The 21195-nt window shown below is 38.5% G+C and overlaps 3 protein-coding genes across 3 annotated transcripts; 1 reads left to right on the top strand and 2 right to left on the bottom strand.

Moving 5' to 3' along the window:
- Positions 1–6: 6 nt before the first annotated feature.
- Positions 7–4997, top strand: LOC116288818 (uncharacterized). Its single transcript, XM_031695660.2, has 7 exons — positions 7–592; positions 724–1013; positions 1510–1780; positions 2066–2476; positions 2707–2951; positions 3436–3721; positions 4115–4997. The coding sequence occupies exons 1-7, from the start codon at positions 198–200 to the stop codon at positions 4500–4502; spliced, it is 2286 nt and encodes a 761-aa protein (XP_031551520.1). The 5' UTR covers positions 7–197; the 3' UTR covers positions 4503–4997.
- LOC116288821 (uncharacterized) lies at positions 4984–7081 on the bottom strand. The gene has a single exon (XM_031695664.2). It carries the CDS (start codon positions 6722–6724, stop codon positions 5309–5311), a length of 1416 nt encoding a protein of 471 aa, XP_031551524.2. The 5' UTR covers positions 6725–7081; the 3' UTR covers positions 4984–5308.
- Positions 7082–8042: 961 nt separating this feature from the next.
- On the bottom strand, positions 8043–21194 carry LOC116288819 (TRAF-type zinc finger domain-containing protein 1). The gene is made up of 10 exons (XM_031695661.2): positions 20471–21194; positions 19569–19704; positions 18847–18900; positions 17996–18713; positions 17155–17228; positions 16550–16642; positions 11443–11479; positions 10375–10451; positions 9307–10032; positions 8043–9174 (listed from the first exon to the last, which is right to left on the bottom strand). Exons 1-10 carry the CDS (start codon positions 20506–20508, stop codon positions 8845–8847), a joined length of 2283 nt encoding a protein of 760 aa, XP_031551521.1. The 5' UTR covers positions 20509–21194; the 3' UTR covers positions 8043–8844.
- Between the last annotated feature and the right edge of the window lies 1 nt (position 21195).

Below are 21195 nucleotides of genomic sequence, written 5' to 3'. Positions count from 1 at the left end.
AAAATACGGAAAAAAAATTCTTCTTGTCCAAAAAATAGGTTTCCTTAGAAACAAAAAAAAAGTTTACTTGCCACGATGTGTTCTGATACGTAGTCGTAAACACGTCACATTCAGGGAATGAAATCTGGGAATCTTGATCCGTCACAAAAATCTTTTACAAGTTGGTGGGACGAGTCCGAATTCTTAATAATATTGAAATGGAGAAAGGTTGTAGCTTAAAGGACTCCACAAAGAATAATTCGTGCGAAATAGAGGTTTTAAATTACTCAGACGGAGAAACAATCGACTATCCTTTCGTTCTTCTAGAATGCCAATTTAAAAATAACTCAAAATTCGATGGAGAATTTGGAGAAAAAGAAGTTTCCTTTCCGAGGGATGACAACCAGTTGCTGGAGAATCATGGAAAAGTAGTTCAAGTTTTAGTTGAAACTCGGGATGAGTGTGTGTCTTGGCCTGTAATACGAGGAGCATTTAAAGTACTTTTAAAGCTTGTTCCAGGGGATAATAATCTTAGAATCAAAGCATCTATGAGTGAAAAGCGTCAAATACAGAAAGACTTCCATTTGGTCTACAAACCTTCAACTTTGCCAAGGTACTTTATATTTATCATAGATATAATATTGATTTAAATGAAAGTACATAAACAGATAGTTTTAAGATGATTCCCAAGGTAATTAATATTCACATTTTTATAACAATATTTGTGATTTTCTCTAATTGAAGGTTTGTTCGGGTTGTCTATGTGAAATGCGTGGATTCAGATGGAAGTTTTGAAGCACCTCCAGAAGTGGCTAACAACATAGAAGTTGCACAAAAAAAGCTTGCATTCAATTCAAGATTGTTGCAGACATTCACAGCACAAGACTTGTATAAACATGGTTTTGGCCACAGAACATTCAGATTGGAAGAAAACTCTGAAGGAGAACCACTAATTCATGTCTTCACAACTTCTTTGACAACTGAAGAGGCATTGAAAATGAATGGAGGAGAGCTTTATAGCCAGTTTTCTAAAGGTAAGTTTATGAATTCCATGCAATTTAACACTATTATCATCTTATATCATATATAAGCATTTGTTTTTGCTGGCCTAAAGGGTCTAAGGATGGAGGAATTAGGGATGGAAGGAGTTTATCTCCCTGCTCACTTTCACTACTGATGCTTGGTAATGCAGAAAAACCTTTTTAAGTCCTTTGAATTGATTAAAGTCAAATTGATAGAGCAGTCACCCTAGGGAATTGTCTAACTGGCTACTAAAAAGAGATCAGACAATCAATTGACCAGGCTATTCAACAGAGCATCTACCAGTAGCAGATCAAGGAATTTACAAATATTTTAAGGAATGCAAGGAAAAGTAGGGATGGCTTACTCAGGATAACGCTGAGACATTTGAGCAAACTGGGGGGAGTGGCTAGCCACATCCTTCTTCACCCCTGGATCCACCCCTGTCAACTTAACCTGAAAAGTCGATCCCATTTTATAAACAGAACTCTATTAACTCCTTTATTTCAGAGCTAACAGACTCTAATTTGTATGACCCATTGTGCAAGTTCTGGACATTTATGAGTTGCACACATTATGACCCTCCACCACCTGAAGAATTTGATGAAAAGGACGTTCATTTGTACGTAAAGGCTCATACTGCACTTGGAGGTGGCCATCTTGCCTTATTTGGAACTGGTGGGCTCCATACATGGGCAGATAATGTTGATGATCTGGTATCGTGTTTCACAAACTCAAAGAAGGTTGACAGGAGGTGTTTGTTTGATGATAGCTGCCGAAGGTTTGTGTTTAGTTTGGTTTCAGCTTTGACTTGAAAATAGAGCATTAGGCAAACAAATGTGACTGCATGGACAAAAAAGGGTTATTGCTGACATTCAGCATTATTGGTAACTCGCCAAATAAGCTTTTCTTGCTTCTTGAATATTACTCACCAACTAAGCCCCATTTGCTTCTTCAATTGCCCATCAACTAAGCCTCACTTGTTTCCTGAATTGCCATGTTGCAGTCTTATTTGTCACAGAAAACCAGTATTAATTATTAATATTATCATTTGCATGTTCAACAGAGGTTTTTACTGGGCCAACTATGCCACAGGACTGGGCGCATCAATGCATGAACTGGGCCACTGTTTTGACCTGGCTCACACCCCAAAAGGAATTATGGGTAGAGGGTTTGATGATTTCAACTGTGTTTTCACACTATGGAGAAATCCACCACAACATCAGGTTGATAAAGAAAATATTCCAGGTTTAACAAAACATGCAACTGGAAAGGAGTCTTCCACTCCTCCTAGCACTGACTCCTCTGTGAATTATGACCAACCACAAGAGAGTTCCAAGGACGATCAGAAATGTCTAGCTGTTTCCAGTGAAACCTTATCAAGTGATAGCGAGTGTTGCAATCTTGCATTACCAGGCGATAACTCACACGGTGCCACTTGGTATCGTACTTCTGCTGTATTGCTACGATATCACAAGTAAGAATAAATTTCAACCCTCGTTCCACGAAACCCTGACCTCCCCAGCCCCCCCCCTCACCCCCTCCCCCCACCCCCTTGCCCCCTCCCCCCACCTCACCCCACCTCACCCCCTCCCCCCCCTCACCCCCTTCCCCCCCCCCCCCCCCAAAAATCCAAACCTCCTTTACTGGCACTTGTAAAATCCAACTTTTGTCATTCATTTTTGTTCTTTAACAATATTTTTTCAGGTGGTTTTCCAGTAACAAGGAATCCGGTGAAGAGCTATCAAAATTACCTCTAATCCACTGGGGTCGACAATTTTATGGCCCAATGGGAACAATGTCAGGCAATTGTGATTCCAACAAAGTTTACTTCAATGATAAAACATGGCTATCAAAGAATAATGCAAGACTTGGTGGCTACATCATTTACGCTGATGTTTATGTAAATTGCATTCAGACTATTGGCTTGGCTGTGGTTGAGCAAGATGATGGTAAGGAAACTGTAGATCCTCTGGAAGTCTCCATAATACTCAGTAGATTTCGTTAACACACGAAAGTTTCAAAATTACTAAAGTGTTTGACTGTTGGCCCTCAGCCTGACCACAAACCATTTTTTATGCAATACAAGATCCAATTTATACTTTTTTCCCAATAATATTACAAAATTTGAAGTCTTGATTTTTTGCAAAATTTCTGCATAAAAATACTAGTTGTTTATGTGAAAATAAAAATTATAGGATAAAAATTGCAAATTCGACGTAAAAAGTTTTTTTTCGATCCACGATCCGCAGTCCAGTCCATTCGACACGGTTCCGGATTTTCCAAAATATAAAAAATCTTAAAACTCGAAATTTAGAAGCATAAATCAAAATTCAGAGTTTGGAAACGTGTTAGGTATACATAAAGATCATCCATAGCCTTTCAAAAGCTGAAAATGTGACGAAATTCTTTTGCGGGTATTTTTGTTATTTGCAGTTGAGACTGTTACAGAAGTCTTATCTGAGCCTTGTGGCAGAGAGGGTGTCGGCCGGCGATACATCTTCAGGCTCGAACACCCAGATGAGCACTTGATTGCTGTAGATTTACGTTCCGGGGCCTGGATCGACGCCCTGAGATTCCACACCAACTACAAGTCGTCCTTATGGATGGGAGGGAGGGGAGGGTCGTTGTGTCATTTTGAACCAAGTCCAGAACAATCGATGGTGGGCGTGTTTGGATGTGCTGGAAATTATGTGAACTCGCTTGGTTTCTTCCTGGAAAGGTATGTTACGGTGGATCTGGTTTATTTATTATTTTCTTTGTTTGAGAATCAAGGGTAATGTAGCGATAATGCAATGCCCTCTCACCTCTGGGGTCTCAGGTTTGATTCCAAGTTTGCAAGGACACTTCCCTAATTCCGGGTTTTTCTCCTAGTTCTCCGCTTTTCCTCTCTCCGCAAATCCTAACAGGCTAAATTCCAATTCCATCTGTGAACGTGTCCTGATTTTAATCAGTCGAGAGGCTGTTTCAGGCTGTCGAAAAAATTTTTAAATTTACATCGTTCTTTTGACAAAAAAAAAAACTTTCCTTTCCCTTAATCTTCTCCTGCTTTTCTTTCTTTCTTTTCCTTATTTTTTTCTCTTACTGTATATCTATTCTTTGCTTTATTTTCTAGCCCTCAGTCCTCGTCCAGTCCAAATGACCCACAAGGTGACGAGGAGCTGATAATAGAAGCACCAAATGGACTCCGACTCATCGAGCTACAGAACAAAACACACGGTGAGGTCTTCAAACACTGGGAATTCCTGGATGCCTGTCCACCAACTCGCTTCTCTCTTGACCGAGATGATATCATTAAACAAGAATCTACTATACTAATTGAAGATGATTTGGGCAACATCCAAAGGAGTGGCCCATTTTACGATTTTGATCAAATTTCTGCTGACGACGGGGATAATGCACTAGTAATCGACGACGACGAAGGTGAACCTTCGCTCGAAAAAGATGATTCGACGGAACAGGAATCAGATTCAGTAGAGAACAAAGTATTAAGTGAGAATTAAGTTTACTCGTTTAAAACTCTTCAAGCGGTTTTCGTATGAATGGGAAACGCGGTACTGACTAAAGCACGCATATATTGTAACACTGAAAGGGCTTCCCATTGTCTTCTAATAATTTATCCAATCGCAACGCAATTATCCAATTTTCCAGTAATTCCGTACGAGATGGGCTGCATCAAGGAGAGAGGACAACGAGACGAATTATTCAGATTTTAAACATTTTTACTGCAAGGCTAAATATTATACTTAGTAGGTCAGTAATCTTTACAGGTCAGCTTATATACTCATCTTAGATAGAATAAATAAATAAATAAATGATTAAGGCAGGGACAAGTGCGGGAATCAGCACCGCTCTATTATTTAAGTGAAGTTCACAACTGAGTTGCTTGTGTTGCGTCGTGGAGCACCGTTACCTTAGTCCTTCTGGGGTCTCTTGCTTATTCTCATGCATTTGCGCCGTGGTTGAAGGGAGAAATAAAAATTACGAATACTTTTAAAGTAAGATTTTGCTTCTTTGCTATGCCAGAAGGATAAATGCATACATGCATGTAAGGCGGGAACTCACTTTCGCGCCAAAACGCGCGCGCGCATTCTCCACGACCTTGCGACTATGGCTGCGCTATTGGCGTCTTACTGGGATAAATCCAGAAAGATTATGTGTAATCTTAACTCCCTCTAGATTCCCCATTTTAATTGGTCTGTAACGTGGTAGCTTCTGAGGTCCACATCTCAGTGCTGAATGATAAAGCATGATTCTGCCAAAGGACTTCCTTCCTCGAGCGCGTTGTTACGCAAAAAGCATATTTCCCTTACCATACATGAGAACAAGTTGGATTGCACGGGAAGGGACAGTCCACATGAAAATGAGATCGCGTCCGAGAAAGCGCCCAGTTCCCCACAGCCTCTTGAATACTAACTCCACCAACGTAAATCTTGTTCCACGTATCGTCGTATAGACTCTGAGAATGCTCCATACATGACGTCAAAACTAAACCCGAAAAACGGGATCGCAGAACGGGCCGCAATGCATGTAGGGTTAAGTTGCGAAACTGCATTAAACCTTGTAGCTCTCTTTGCGTACACTCTGGAGGTTTACAGTAGATACCGTGTATATGTTTGTACGCCCAAATGTGTTCCGCGTGACCAGATGAAATCCCTCGCTTGTTAATGGTACGTTTTTTCCTGAACATATCATAATCGGGGACTTCGCAGTTAATTCCCCGGATGTGAATCATTTGCCATGCGTCGTAAGCCGACTGCAACACAAATAAAGGCGTGCGAAGAAACCTGAATGTATGCTGCGGAAACAGGCATTTCCATCGATATTTCGGCACCGCAGCCCGAACACAATCCTCATTTACACCAATGGCAGAATTATGAATTTCAAACATTTTCTTAAAATGCCTATTAATGATGTTTCCTCCGTTAATCGATGGTACATCGACAAAGTAACCCGCATCGGAAACCGCTCGGACGTCCGTCGTAATGGGAAGTTTACTTCGGATAAAGTCGGAATGTATAACGACGGCCATTCCTCCCGCCGATGTGCCTGTTAACAAAACACGGCGCGAATTTCGAAACTTGCTCTGTAGCAGTTGTTCAAGAATAACTTCAAGAATTCTTCGTCCTCTCATATAAATATACTCGCCATTAACTTCAACCGGGTCTAATCTGTACCCAGAGAAAGAGGCTCCATCGCAATAACACAGCATAACTAAATTCCAGTTGTAGAAGTCCGGATTTGTCTCCGGGTCACTGGATAGAATCCCCTGGAGTTTCGGAGGATGTGGTGGAAAAAACTTCGAAGAACCTAAGACGGTCTTGCTTCTTTGAAGGCAAGCCTCCTCGTCGAAGCACCAAGCTCCCCCAAAGAAGTGAATTATCCAGTTGTCTTGCCCCCCGAAATAACCTTCTCTGAAGTAATATCCAGGGGGAGAACCATCAAGGCAAACAGCTTCTTTCTTAACTCCATGTTTTAGCAAAATTAACGTGGCTTCATTGGAGTAAGAACGTCGAGAAATATCCACTGAGTCTTCAGTCTGTTTGGAATCCGAACTGTTTAAGTATATGTTTATGAATGCAGTATTACGAAGTAGAAATGATATAATAACGATAGTAATAAAACTACTCAGACAGCTAGACAATATCATTGTCTTAATCAGCTGAAACTGTAAAGTTGAATGGCTTGGTCGAATAAGTGAATTCTCGTCGACTGAAGAAGCCATATTTGTTTTTTGTTTTCCTTGCCTAGTTCCTTTTGTCTTGTTTACGTCTTCTCGTAGTCAAAACAAGGCGAGTATTTGAATCAGAAACAACACAGATAACATACAAGCTGTTTACGAACAAATCTAGAACATCATTCCCATTCTATTGCTGTTTGAGTTCCCAATTCTAAACGAATTTATTCCATTATTCTACTCTTGCTTCGACGACTTTTCCAGTGCAAAAATCGACTTTAATAATAGTCCAATGAACAACGAATCCCATAAATTTTCAGTTTATCGTCCATTAATTTTACCTTCGTTTGTTTAGCTTGTAAAATCTTTGATCTTTTTAAAATCTTCAAAGGTTTTTTTGGTGCTTGAAATAATAGTAGCTGGTCCTGCTGCAGGTGGTGTTGAGGAACTTGAGTCATGACGACACAATGCTAGCTTGTGGAACTGGTATCGAAATTAACTGAACAGATTTCCAGCTGTTTTTAAACATTAAACCCTCTCCCTCTTTTTCTCTCACTTTCTGTTTCTTTCCCTCTAAAAATATTGGCAGTCTTTACGGATCTAAATTTTTTTCACTGAGTCTGCGTGTAAATCAGTATATGACGCCAGGTACGTTTTGCAAAACGCATCCCACATGGAAAGAAGTGTGTATTCGTTCAAAGCCATCAGCATCACAATAGCACGTTTGCATGATGGCGTCATTGACCTCTACTACCACACTCCCTTGCACGCTTTCTTTTGTTCAGTTAATTAGCACCAATTGTCTTACTCTTCTCATGAAGGAATACGAATTTAAATAAGAAAGAAAATTCGCGAAGCATCTTGGTAGTGGGAGTCAAATGACACCATCATGCAAACGTCCTATTAAAATTTCGAGTATGCTGGTCATAGCAAGGGGTTAATCATCTATGGTCTAGGGGCCGACTAACCTCTCCCTTAGGCTTCGGTCGAGCTTTCTGATCAGTTTATAATTCTCCGAAATCTCCGGAGTAGCCGTAAATGCTTCGCGCTGCCATACGACGGTCCAGCACTCGATGTCTGGAAGTATGGTCCTGATTTAATAAATTAATGGAAATAAGAGGGACCTTTCGCGCACATACTCATCAATTTAAGGTCGTGCCTGATTTTAAGCGGAAAATGTTTAATGCCATTTCTACACTTTCTTGTGCTTTCGATGGGAGCCAAAAATGCTTCAAGAAAGCTAGGGAAAGAGCTGAAATTTTCTAGCGTTATGAGGTACAAATGCATGCGCGCCAAGAGTGTATATATCGGTATATCAACAACACTGAGTGAATAATATAGTCAGAAATAAAATACAGGGAACCACTTTCAGAACTACGGATTTTATTGTCTAATATGACATTAGTTTACACATTTTTTAAAACTAAGTTATATGCCATGAAAACTATACAAAAATGAATTATTTAATCACTAAATTTACAGATAGAGTGGTACGCCTATAAACAAACATCCCTCGTCAAACGGATGGCTGAGTAAGCAGAACATACGTTGAGGAATCGCGTGGCGTGACGACCCTAAAACGGGTGCTAAAGGCGCGATAACACGGACATTTTCTCTGCAAATTCTCGCACAACACCGGACGTTACGTTAGATGTTGCATAAAGCATTGCAACGCGTAACCTACAGCGCGATTTGAAAAAAAAAATTGCAGCAAGTGTTGCAAAAGGAAGATGTCGTTTCTACTTTTGGCAGCAATTGCTTCTCCTTTGCACCGTGTAAACACTCTTGCATCTTGTGGTACAACGTTGCGAAACAAGTTGCAGAGAAAATTTCTCCGTGTAATCGCGCATTAAAGAAGACTAGATAACCAGTTATACTGTCCCGTATCTTTCCATATTTACTGTAAAACAAACCTCTATTCCCAAAGGTGTCCGTTAAATAGAGGTGCCACCTATCTCTGAATATATCTCCCACAATTCCAAATTTTTTTACGATTTTTTTACACAGAATATAAAATTCCTAAGATACTTTCACTAATTTTTGCAGCTCCAATAAGGAGTGTCATTTACTTAAATTACACATTCTTATCCATTAAACTCTACGGATTGTGATTTATCTTTCTTTTCAAGACCAGATATGATTTTAAATCTTCATTTGCCGCACGCGAGCTACACAATCTTTTTCTTGGTCTTGGATTTTGTAGACGAATGAAGTCTACCCGATGTGCCTTGCGCGCCTCTTTCAGATCCAGTCCTCTGCTCATTTCTTCCTGAAGGAGTAGCCTTCTTACCTGTGCGAGTCTGGGTTTTTGACCCTTCTTTTTGACTATCCATACTTCTTAGTGGTTTATCGAAAGAAGGTGCAAGCCTAGACATTTGTTTTCGTGTTTCAGTGGAGTGTTGGAATGGGCGACCTCCTGAAGATGTCCCCTTCCTAGGCGGACGTTGACTGGCTGTAGCTGAGTATGTCGCTACAGTTTCTTGCAATGGGCGCATCTCCTAAAATTTCAAAATTTCCCGATGCAGTAAGTTCTGATTTAAAAAATACTTTAACAATGATCTTAAGGGTTCAGGTTATAATTTTAAAGGGTCATTTTATGATTCTTTAGTTAAGGTACTTTCTATTCTTACCCAAGGAAGTTCATCTCCTGTTGGTTCATTTCTTGTCCCATTCCTGTACCTTCCATTAACACTTGACACAGACAACTCATTATCATTGTTGAGAGAGTTCTTCCCACTTTCTTGCAGTCCGCTGTACTTGGTACCATATCTAGAGGAGCTTGTAACTTTAGGTGACGACCGCTTTGGTAAAACATCTACGCATTCCTCTTTTTTATCATCACTAGCAACTCTTGAAGGTCGAGACAGATGTTGGCTTGTTGTCTTCCTGTTGACTTGGGTTTTCATGGGGCCTCGTGATGCTTGTCCATTGCGGACAGTCAGTGGCACGCTATTCGAAGGTGGTCCACGGCGGCGAGAATGAACCTCGTTGTTCCTCTGAGATCTAGAGTTTCCTGAAGCTAAGCGTCTGCTGTTGTCATTGCTGCTGCTACTGATAATGTTTCTGTTGTTGCTACTGCTGTTGTCGTCATCTCCAGCTGGATTAAACAGACGAGTATTCCCTTCATTGCCAGATGTTACTCTTCTTGAAGGACGCAAATCCGAAGCAGGGTGGAATAAATTCACATCTTGCTCGTCAGGGCTTCCGCTGGTAACAACTGGTCTGCTGGGGCGAGGAGGTCTGATTCTAGTCTGAGGTGGAGAATTGTTGAGACCTTGTTGGTCTGATTCGAAGAATGAACCTTGGAAGGTGTGGATGGCAGAAGCAGGACGGCTTCTATCAGGATCACAGATGCTCTACAATAGAAGACAAGGCATTAAATCTTGCCGGCTACCATAGCATTGAAGTAAAACAGGACACCTTTTTGAGGGAAAAGGGATCGTGGTAACAGCATTTTCTGTTGCTGTAAGTCTAAGGGGATGAAGAATGTTGTAGCAGTAGTACAACTGAATCTCACCTCTGGGGTCTTGGTTTTGCATGTGAAAAGAGTTTGTTAGGTCTCTGGTTTCCCTCCCTCCGAAAAAAACTTAACACACTTAACCCCATTTTGATCTGTGACTTAGCCATGCGCTGACTTCGATCATCTCAAAGTGGAGAAATGATATAGAGAATGGAGGCAAGGTGAACTAGAGAATTACCTGGTGACCAATGAGGGAATCAGATGGGAACAGCTCTTGACAGAACTCACAAGGAAGCAACGTCTCGTAATGAGGTTCTGAAATCACAATCAACAGAAGAATCTTAACAAGTTAGCATTCTTTTACTCCGACAAAGGACTAGCGTCCGCAACGTCAGTAAGTTTTTTCATCTTTTCACGGTGTAAAATTTACCTTTTCATCATTACTGTTTCATTAGAAACACCGACACAGCTCACACTAGTTCTTAACAAGATATCTCAAGTTAGCGCCTTAATACTGCTATCCAAGCTGGCTACTGTACACAAGTCAAGCAATAGAGAAAATGATATGGTATTTTTAGACTTTCATTCATTCATCTTTTTTGATTTGTCATTTGATTCATTTAGTCCTTAATTTACTTCTTGATTTTAATTCTTTCTTTAACCCATCTATCCCACTTATTCAGTCACCTATTCAATCCATTCCCAGTCAAATCCATTCATCCATCCATTGAACTAATTATCCATCAATCCATCTATCCATTCATCCATCCATTCATCCATCCATCCATCAATCCATCAATCCATTCATCCATCTACCCATTCATCCATCTATTCATCCATCCATCCATCCATCCATCAATCCATCTATCCATTCATCCATCCATTCATCCATCCATCCATCCACCCATGCATCCATCCATCTACCCATTCATTCATTCATCCATCCATTCACCTATCCATAGTATCCATCCATCCATTCATCCATTCATCCATCCATTCATCCATCCATCCATCCATCCATCCATCCATCCATCCATCCATCCATCCATCCATCCATCCATCCATCTATCTACCCATTCATCCATCCATCCATCCATCTATCCATCCATCCATCTACCCATTTATTCATTCATCCATCCCATCCTGTCCCCATCCATCCACCCATTAATCTGTCCACCCAATCCAATTCCACATATTCATCTATATATCAATATATCTGCCATATTCATCCTCCAATCCCATTCCAACCTTTTCATCCATCCTTCCATCCTATCCCACCTATCCATTTATTTTATCAAATCATTACCTATAGCCCCATTGTGTTCCTGGTCTTCATCTGAACACTACAAAAACAGAACAAAAAAAAAACATGAAAGAATGTAAGTAAAAGCTGCAGTGGTACTACCTCTATAGTACAGCTCACAAATGTCGTCATAAAAATGAAGACAAATGGAAAACTCAGACAAACAAACTTCATTTTCCGCAGATAATTTTCCTAGCCAATCAGAGTAGTAAAATTTAAGTAAAAATAATAAAATCTGTTTGTAGAGCAGTTTTCGTATGACTGTGAAAACCTCCCGGCACAAACACAGTCGTCACACAGCAAGTGATACGCCAGACCAATCACACTGCTTGAAAATTTACTCTTTATCCAATCAAATACCCGGAACACGGCATAAACACAGCGCAGACACGGTCAAGCCAAGGTCACGGCACTGTCAGACCAATCACATTGCGTGAGAAATAATTCAACCAATCAAAATTCTAGAAACCATCACAGTCACGGCAAGGTATGCATACGGCACTGAGCTTTTCACAGTCATACAAAAACTGTACTATAACACCCAACACAGTTAAACAGAATGCAATGTTTGTCTGAGTCTTAAGAGTGGCTGTCCGTAACGGTCGAGAATGGCGGGACAGCGAAGGAATTTTCAAATTTCTCATATTTTGTCAGAAGACAACCTTTGGTAAGCTCTTTTAAGAAATCCAGTTTAAAACTTCGAGCGCTTTTTTATTTTGGCGAATTTTACGAAAATCTAAAACTCGACTTCCGGTTTGCTCTGGACCGGTGTGAACAGCCCAAAATATTACCCATATTTAAGAAGGCCTCACTCGTTCAAAAATACTCCTAACGATCTGATACTTTTTCAACATTTTAACTAACTATCAGACTCCAAAAGGGATAAATAATATTTTTGGGAAAATGTTTTTTTCTCGCTTTTTGGGATTTTTTTTCGATTGCATTTCAAGCAGCTACGACGCGAAGCAAATTTTAGCCTAAGTTGAATGCCCTAAATCATCACCTGGTATATATTTTATTTTCACTAAAACTATATGATCTGAAAGCTTGTTTATTGTAATTCTTTTCCTGAAAGTATCAGCTTTGGAACGCAAATACGTCCTCGCGATTAATCGACTCTTCTATGTAGCATACGGCGGTCTAATTTCGGATTCAGAATCAAAGCGCCTGCTTTATAAATACTCAAAAACTTTCTTGGATCACCCAGAATGAACATTTTAATCGTAAACAACATTAGTTTGATGACTGTAAACTATACTCCAGCTATATATTATTGACTTATACTTTTGTACTGGAATATTTTAGAGAGTAAGGACTTAAGCGTACGAATTCTAAGTTAGAAAAAAACCTTTAGACCCCATCAAACGCAGGGTTTTTTTATTTTTCTCTTTTCTTTGTTTTTGTTGAATATACTTGCTCAAAATCCTCCCAAATTTCAATTAGTTCCACGTTATTCGTAGAAAAAACAAACTCATTTTTGTACTTTCTCAAAATTAATGGAATAAGTTAGAGGACACTATGATTGAATAAACAAACTGAATTAGTTGAGAAGCGTGGCACGTGAACGTCGATCACTTGTACCTTTCTTGAATTATATGAACTAAACAAGCAACCTTTATGGTTTGTATTTTTTGTCTTTATCTCTTGTCAAAATTAATAATAACTAGTGACTAAAGTGCGTGCAGTTGCTTTCGTACTATTTCATTTAAGCCCCTTTCCCGATAACGTCACACATTTGATCCGCATCAACACTGCCTACTCTGCTTTTTTTCCCTTCTCTTTTGTTGCTGTTTTTGCTTGTTTTTATATGGGGTTTCAGAATTGATTGATTTAACTTGATTCTAAATGAAAAAGCCAAAAATCGTCCTTGTTTCATTAAGAGAAGTCAGTGGCTAACAAACCTGTTTCCTTTCCTATTCATTCGCCTAGAATAAACTGTTTGACAGGAACAACAAGTATCTTTTTACCAATAATAATAACATATTATATATATATATATATATATATATACAGCCATTTGCAAAAACTATGGCCGCTTCCAATACATATACGAGTATATCGAAAGCATATCAAGTATTATGGGATATCTTCCACTATATATTTTTCAAGTTGTCTATCATTAGGGCTTTCTGGAAAAAAATATCAAGAATGATATCCCGCCCTGTCTGATATACTTTCGATATAGTTGTATTTATATTTGAAACGGCCATAATTTTTGCAAATGGCTGTATATATATATATATATATATAACAAAGTATGTAATGTGGTCTATACTGGTGAAACAGTGCTCGATGCGTAGGGATGCAGAGCAACAGATATATAGTAAAGATTGGATTAAAGACGAGACATGTTCACTGTAACTCCGAGTTTCGTGCTTACGCACTCATCAGACAGACGTTTTTTTCAGAATGAGTGGCCGTGTTGTATCCGATATACAAACACGAGGCGTAGCCGAGTGATTGTATATCGAATACAACACGGCCACTCATACTGTAGATTGCTTATCAAACGTCTAGGTTAGTTCCTTTGTGTTTCACTAAAATTTTCAAAATTGAAGTGAATCTGGCCAAGAAAATCCAAGTTTAAGTTTATGCAAATGAAGACGAATCTATATCAGATATAAAACCTCCTTCATGGTCGTGATTTCTATTGTGTTTTCCTCATGAATTATTTATGAGTTTGATTTAAATATATATATATATATATATATATCAAATTATGCTTTACAACATTAATGTTTATAGCCAAGATTCAGGTAATAGCTGCTCAGTAGGCAAGCTAATCGTCGAGCTGAGCAGCCGGTTTTTTTTTTCTTTTTCTTATTCTTTTTTTTAACATTTTGACAGGAACAATTGTATGGTTTCTATCAATTACAGCCGCAATAGTAAACTACATTCTTAATTAAATGAAGGTATGGTGCTCTGGCGGCGGCTGCGTGCGAGTGCGAAGATTCTCTGTTCTTGAAAAGCATTTTTCTCTTGAGAGATGGTCGAAATCTCTTGAGAAACAATCGCTATTTGATCTTGCTAAGGCCGTCAAATACAAAGCTTGGAAGAGGGGGTTGGGGTTTCTACCGACCCTAAAATTCTCGTCTAGTAATATGAGGACCTCGGATTTATCTGCTGAAGAGGCTGGGCTCTCAAAGAAAATAAAAAGTCTGACCGCTTTATCAAAAAACAGAGAACCTACTTGGTCAACAAGCTCAACATTGAGTAAACCTTAGGAAGAAAGTTAAACCCAGAATTTGTAGAAAAGGTCATGAGACGTGCTCGAGGTCCCGACGGCTTGCGTCTTTTCAAGTACTCGGCCAGACCGTCCCTGAAGACCTTGCTATCTCCCCAAACGCAATAGAGGAAGATGATAATTTTCCCAGTACAATACTGTAGAAGCAGCTATCTCGACTTTCCAACCAGGGCCGTAACCAGAACTTTTACAGGGAGGGTGCACATCGAATAAAAAAATCGGCGGACCTTAAGCTTTTATGTGGGGGTGCACGTGCACCCTGTGCCCCCCCTGGTTACGGCCCTGCCAACTACAGCACCCTGTCACTTACGACCAATACGATATATGTTCCAATGGTGAAAAATGACAGACTTAAAAACTCTCTAGGTAACAATGCTGCAGATTTTCTGTGAGGCTCTAGAGTTACATGTTCCTGTTCCCCTAAAAGAGCAAAGCACCAAATACCTTGAATGTAGTTTACGATTGCGGCCGTAATTGATAGAAACCATACAATTGTTCCTGTCAAACAGTTCATTCTAGACGAATGAATAAGAAAGGAAACAGGTTTGTTAGCCACTGACTTCTCTTAAAACAAGGACGATTTATAAAAAACAGAGTAGGCAGTGTTGATGCGAATCAAATGTGTGACGTTATCGGGAAAGGGGCTTAAATGAAATAGTACGAAAGCAACTGCACGCACTTTAGTCACTAGTTATTATTAATTTTGACAAGAGATAAAGACAAAAAATACAAACCATAAAGGTTGTTTGTTTAGTTCATATAATTCAAGAAAGGTACAAGTGATCGACGTTCACGTGCCACGCTTCTCAACTAATTCAGTTTGTTTATTCAATCATAGTGTCCTCTAACTTATTCCATTAATTTTGAGAAAGTACAAAAATGAGTTTGTTTTTTCTACGAATAACGTGGAACTAATTGAAATTTGGGAGGATTTTGAGCAAGTATATTCAACAAAAACAAAGAAAAGAGAAAAATAAAAAAACCCTGCGTTTGATGGGGTCTAAAGGTTTTTTTCTAACTTAGAATTCGTACGCTTAAGTCCTTACTCTCTAAAATATTCCAGTACAAAAGTATAAGTCAATAATATATAGCTGGAGTATAGTTTACAGTCATCAAACTAATGTTGTTTACGATTAAAATGTTCATTCTGGGTGATCCAAGAAAGTTTTTGAGTATTTATAAAGCAGGCGCTTTGATTCTGAATCCGAAATTAGACCGCCGTATGCTACATAGAAGAGTCGATTAATCGCGAGGAAGTATTTGCGTTCCAAGGCTAATACTTTCAGGAAAAGAATTACAATAAACAAGCTTTCAGATCATATAGTATTAGTGAAAATAAAATATATACCAGGTGATAATTTAGGGCATTCAACTTAGGCTAAAATTTGCTTCGCGTCGTAGCTGCTTGAAATGCAATCGAAAAAAAATCCCAAAAAGCGAGAACAAAATATTTTCCCAAAAATATTATTTATCCCTTTTGGAGTCTGATAGTTAGTTAAAATGTTGAAAAAGTATCAGATCGTTAGGAGTATTTTTGAACGAGTGAGGCCTTCTTAAATATGGGTAATATTTTGGGCTGTTCACACCGGTCCAGAGCAAACCGGAAGTCGAGTTTTAGATTTTCGTAAAATTCGCCAACATAAAAAAGCGCTTGAAGTTTTAAACTGGATTTTTTAAAAGAGCTTACCAAAGGGTGTCTTCTGACAAAATATGAGAAATTTGAAAATTCCTTCGCTGTCCCGCCATTCTCGACCGTTACGGACAGCCACTCTTAAAGATATTTTTAGAATCTGCGTGAAGCACTATTATAAGCGGACATTTTTGGGTTCTTGTTTTGTTTTGCAGTATACAAAAGAATATACTCACTGGATCAAGGTCTAAGGGAGGCAGAGAACGTGGTTGACTTCTAAGCTGTGGGTATAAACTTGGTGAACCAGATGAAACCAGTTGACAACCTGTCTGAGGAATGAAATGAAATCTAATGTAAATAAAATATAAATGTCGTGTTGTGCCGTGCCGTGCCATACGATTCCATCCATTATGAAGTACAACCTGAATAGCAGTGAAGCTTGTGATGGATTAAAGCTTAGAGATTTAAACTAGAAGGTGGGTGGTTGGTAAACTTCCTTTATTTCTCAATTGACACAGATTTTTTTTGTTATAACCCTCATTACAAATGCAAGGTCAATATATAGTTAGTTTTTAACCCAGTTAATAACTATATATAGACTATGCATTTATAATGAGCAACATTTGTTAGAAAACCTTCTCAATTGATAAATAAAATACTTAATTACCTTGAACGTCGGCAATAATCCTATACATGTGGCTTATTGCCTCCGTTCGAGGTAATTAACTCTTACACAGTGCTCATTGCCACCCAAAAAGCTGGGGTATTTGGAGGGAAACCAAAATGTGTTAGTATTTAATACTATCAGTTAATATTGAGTTAAACTTGTCTCAAGACTCACTTGATGTTGGATGAGGTCTTGGGCTTTGACGAGCCCTCCACAGAATTCACAAGGAAGAACTGTTTCATCAAGATCTAGGTTCACATAAAGAAAGAAAATTTAAAAAGTCTCAAATTGATAATATTTTTAGGTTTTAGGTCTTTACCTTTCTATCATCAAATTTACAATTAACGGTCTGTTTAGTGACTTTTTAGTTACCAAAGGTTGTGTTACGACATGCAATATTCCTTGAAACTTGTCTTGCAGTTTCATTGCAAACGAAGATCATGCACAAAAATTGCCTAAAGTAACATACCAAAAACTAGTCTTATAAGCTGGTTGACGCATTGCTACAATCATTGAAAAAGCTAGAATCAAGCTAGCTAATTTTTGCAATAATAGCCCAATTCTGAGATATGATTCGCTTGTCACACATCAAGGTTTCAATGTAAGGCTCTATTGCAAAGTGTCTTGCAACATTTCTTACAATAGCTAATAACATTTCATTGTGATGATGATGATGGTGGTGGTGATGATGATGGTGGTGGGGGTGATGATGATGGTGGTGATGGTGATGATGATGATGGTAGTGATGATTTTGATGATGATGGTAATGGTTTTATCCATGTAAAGTGATGATAATGTTGTTGTTGATGATAATTATGATGATGGGGATGATGGTAGTGATGTTGATGATGATGATGATGACGTATGGTGCTGATAATAATGTTCATGATGATGATGTTGATGATGGTGATGATGATGATGTAGGATAATTTATGTTGATACTGATGATGTTGATGATAATAATGACGATGATGATGATGATGATGATGGTGATGAAGCAATGTTATTAACGCACCTGCACCCTGATCATCCTCTATGTAATTATAATGATTATCTTCCAAATGATTCATTCCAGGTAGTGGTTCCTTGAATCCAGCATAGCTCTCTCCACCAGTAAAATCTCCATCATCTTCACATGCTAGTAATGCAGCCATCAGCTCATCTTTCTCAAGATCATTCCTCTGAGCAGCACTGTCATCATTCCTGACTCGATTATCTACAAAATGACTATTTCTTTCTCTTCTTGCCTCTCCCTGCCTTCTGTTATTGGAAGGACCCCTTGCAATGACATTATCTCTTGGCACCACATTAGTTGAGAACATATTTCTATTATCGAAAAATTGGTCCTGTCCAAACCTGTCTCCCACTGGTAATGTCCCAAATCCTGAGGTAAACAAACGCTGAAATACTTCATGCCCTCCTGCTAAAGCTATACCACCAAAATCTCCAAAACCAAAGTTTTGCACCATTTGTTCAGGGCGGTTTCTGCTAAGCCCATTTTGTAGACTGCTTGGCCCATTAGTAGAATTATTGTTCGCAATTGGTTCATTGCTATTTAATGTACAATCACTCTGTAAATGTTCTTCTAGGTCACGATATTGAATGCGGCAGTTGCACTTTTCACATAATTCAGTCCTACTACCACAGTATTCCTTATGGGAATCAATTTCTCCAACAGTACACTCTAGCTCGCAGTATGGACAGGTAGTTTTACGGCTCTTGCAGTCATCCTCCTTACAAGGAAAAAAAGAGGATTTTTAGTTTCATAGATTGATAGTAGAACAGAATTATAATAAAGCAGATATTAAGTAAAATGATATAGCAATACCATGTATGCCCACTTAAAATAACAAAAAAAATTTGTACCTTGTGCTCATCTAAGCGCATCTTTTCCATGGATTCTCCGCATTCACACTTGACCTTAAAACAAAACGAAAAAATTCAAAAAGGCTCAAGTTTTTATCATTGATATATCTTACAGAAAACTTAGATGTTAACAACAAGTTCTGGGGAAAATACCTTGGGGTCAATCAAAGTCAGTGCATGGCTAACTCAAAGATCAAACCTTTAAACAAGTTTTGGGCTGATCTAGGTCAGGGCATGACTATTCACAGAACGACTCCTGAAACAACCTCTGGGCTAATCACAGTCAAGATCAGGGCACAACTAACTCGCAGATCAAATTGGAATTTAATGTGTTTTGTAGAGAGAGGAAAACCAGAGAACCTGGAGAAAAACCCTTGAAAGAAAAGAAACCAAACAAACTCTTCTCACATGTGGTTCCAAGTCCATGCAGGAAACAAATCTGAAGCCCCAGAGGTGAGAGGTGAGTGCATCGATGCTACCATACCCATAACTTCCCATATGGAATGAAACATCATGATTCAATATAATACTGATTGTGCTCTCGTTCCTGTTCCTGATTGGCTTCTGCCTTTACACTGCCTTATGATTGGTTTAAAAGTTAGAGTTCCATGGTAATATTCCCACTCAACAAAACTGTTCTGCTTGTCATCATCAGTAAAAAAAACTTATCAAACCGATATAGAATAAATAGTAGTATCATTTATAAAACTATTTCCATTTACCTTAGCATGGTACTCTTCAATATGTTCGTCTAATTGGGACTTGGGAACTGGCTCTTGACACCGATCACACCGAGTGATATTGCGTTGACAATGATGCTCATGCACCATAAAGTTATTTGCAGGAATATTTTTCTTACTGGAATTACAAAATATTTGAAATAAAACTCACATGCTGATTAATGTGTTTATATCAGAGGACAGAGTCGAGCAAAATTGTTCCAAAATATTCTATAAAAGCAATACTAAAATACAGAAACATCACCATTTTTAATATTGAATGCACTATAGAAGTATGTATAAAGAGAAGTTTTTGAGACTTTGACAACTTAACTGTTTAGTGAATATAGAGAAAGGCTCTTGATAGTATTTTTACTGTTCCAATAAATGCCAATAATGTTCTATTTTTCGTTTCCCGAAAGTGTAAAAATTTCAATTGATACTTCAAGTCTTCAAGTGTTTTTAGATTGACCCTGTTTTGCCTTTTTTCACGTGTAACAACATTACTAGTTGTACAAATTTGACAAATAAAAATGACTTAAATATTTCAAATTCTTACATGTCTAATAAAGTAAAACTTTAAAGATATATAAATGATGATATGGATTGATAGAAGAGGGGGAAATGCTTTTGGTAGCAGTACATGTTATATAAATAAAACATCAGGTTAACACGTACAATGAAAGTTAAGAGTAATCTTATGAAATTCTGTTTTAACCTTGCCAACCCGACATGAAGACAAACAAACAGTTATAAACGCGCGAATGTTTGGGGTAATTTTGAAGATATTTTGAGTTTTGACTGCATCTGAAGTACGAAGTCTAATTCGTCTATGTCTTGAGGGGGAAATAATGATCTTTTAGGAAGATATAAGAAGAGATATTAAAGCAAGAAAGCCGACATACCAGTTGCTACAAAACTTGGTTTCTTGTTCTTCCTCCATCTTGAAAAGATATCGAAATCCTTCAAAGAAGCGGTTTGTAAAGTCTTCTTTGACTCTTGATAGATTGATCTGTAATCTTAAGATTAGAGGGCAACTTCCTAGGGATTTTTTTAGGTTAACAGAAGCAGAAGGGTTTTTTTATCTCGTCACATTCCAGAATGGACCATGACCTGATTTTACTCCCATTTTAGTTTCACTTTTAACCGCTCGCTGGGGTTCCTGTGGTCTTCATTAAGTAATGACGTCACCAAACTGATAAGGGGGAAATGCCCAATCTCCCAATATCTCCCTACAGCTAGCTAGCGACAAGCTAGCGACAGTCTTTGGTAATCTACTCTTGTACAAATAAAGGAAAAATCTTAACCAAGCATTGTAAATTTTATAAGGCAATACTAAAGAACAAAATATTGATTTCTGAAGTATTTGGAATATCATGAAAACTAAGAGACAAGCACGATGACCGGGATTCCTGTGGTTTTTTGGCCGTCCTTTGTCCTACAAGCCATAATAAAAAGTAGGGATTTTTTTCAGTTGACTAGGAAATGAAAGATCATCATCTCACGCTATCTAATGCTGGACAGGGCTTCCTGTGGTTAGGTGACAACCAATCTTCCTCCCCTCCCCTCTCCCACGAAATAATTTCGCCATTCCAGGCTGTCTTCAAAGAAGAAAAGAAATAAAGAAGGA

This window comes from Actinia tenebrosa, unplaced genomic scaffold, assembly GCF_029948245.1.
Source record: "Actinia tenebrosa isolate PJP-AT-01 unplaced genomic scaffold, QUT_ActTen_1.0 PGA_scaffold1__47_contigs__length_23844297, whole genome shotgun sequence".
Taxonomy (NCBI): Eukaryota; Metazoa; Cnidaria; class Anthozoa; order Actiniaria; family Actiniidae; genus Actinia; species Actinia tenebrosa.
This window is presented reverse-complemented; position numbering and strand designations above follow the sequence as displayed.

Bases quoted from the DNA above. Each gene is read 5' to 3' on its own strand.
- LOC116288821 (XM_031695664.2), bottom strand. From the start codon at position 6,724: ATGGCTTCTTCAGTCGACGAGAATTCACTTATTCGACCAAGCCATTCA.
- LOC116288819 (XM_031695661.2), bottom strand. From the start codon at position 20,508: ATGGAGGAAGAACAAGAAACCAAGTTTTGTAGCAACTG. The intron at 18,901-19,568 runs GTAAATGGAAAT...TTTTGTTTTAAG, and splicing joins TTGAAGAGTACCATGCTAAG to GTCAAGTGTGAATGCGGAGA. The intron at 17,229-17,995 runs GTGCGTTAATAA...ATGTGAACCTAG, and splicing joins AGAGGATGATCAGGGTGCAG to ATCTTGATGAAACAGTTCTT.
- LOC116288818 (XM_031695660.2), top strand. From the start codon at position 198: ATGGAGAAAGGTTGTAGCTTAAAGGACTCCACAAAGAATAATTCGTGC. The intron at 1,014-1,509 runs GTAAGTTTATGA...CCTTTATTTCAG, and splicing joins TTATAGCCAGTTTTCTAAAG to AGCTAACAGACTCTAATTTG. The intron at 2,477-2,706 runs GTAAGAATAAAT...ATATTTTTTCAG, and splicing joins GTATTGCTACGATATCACAA to GTGGTTTTCCAGTAACAAGG.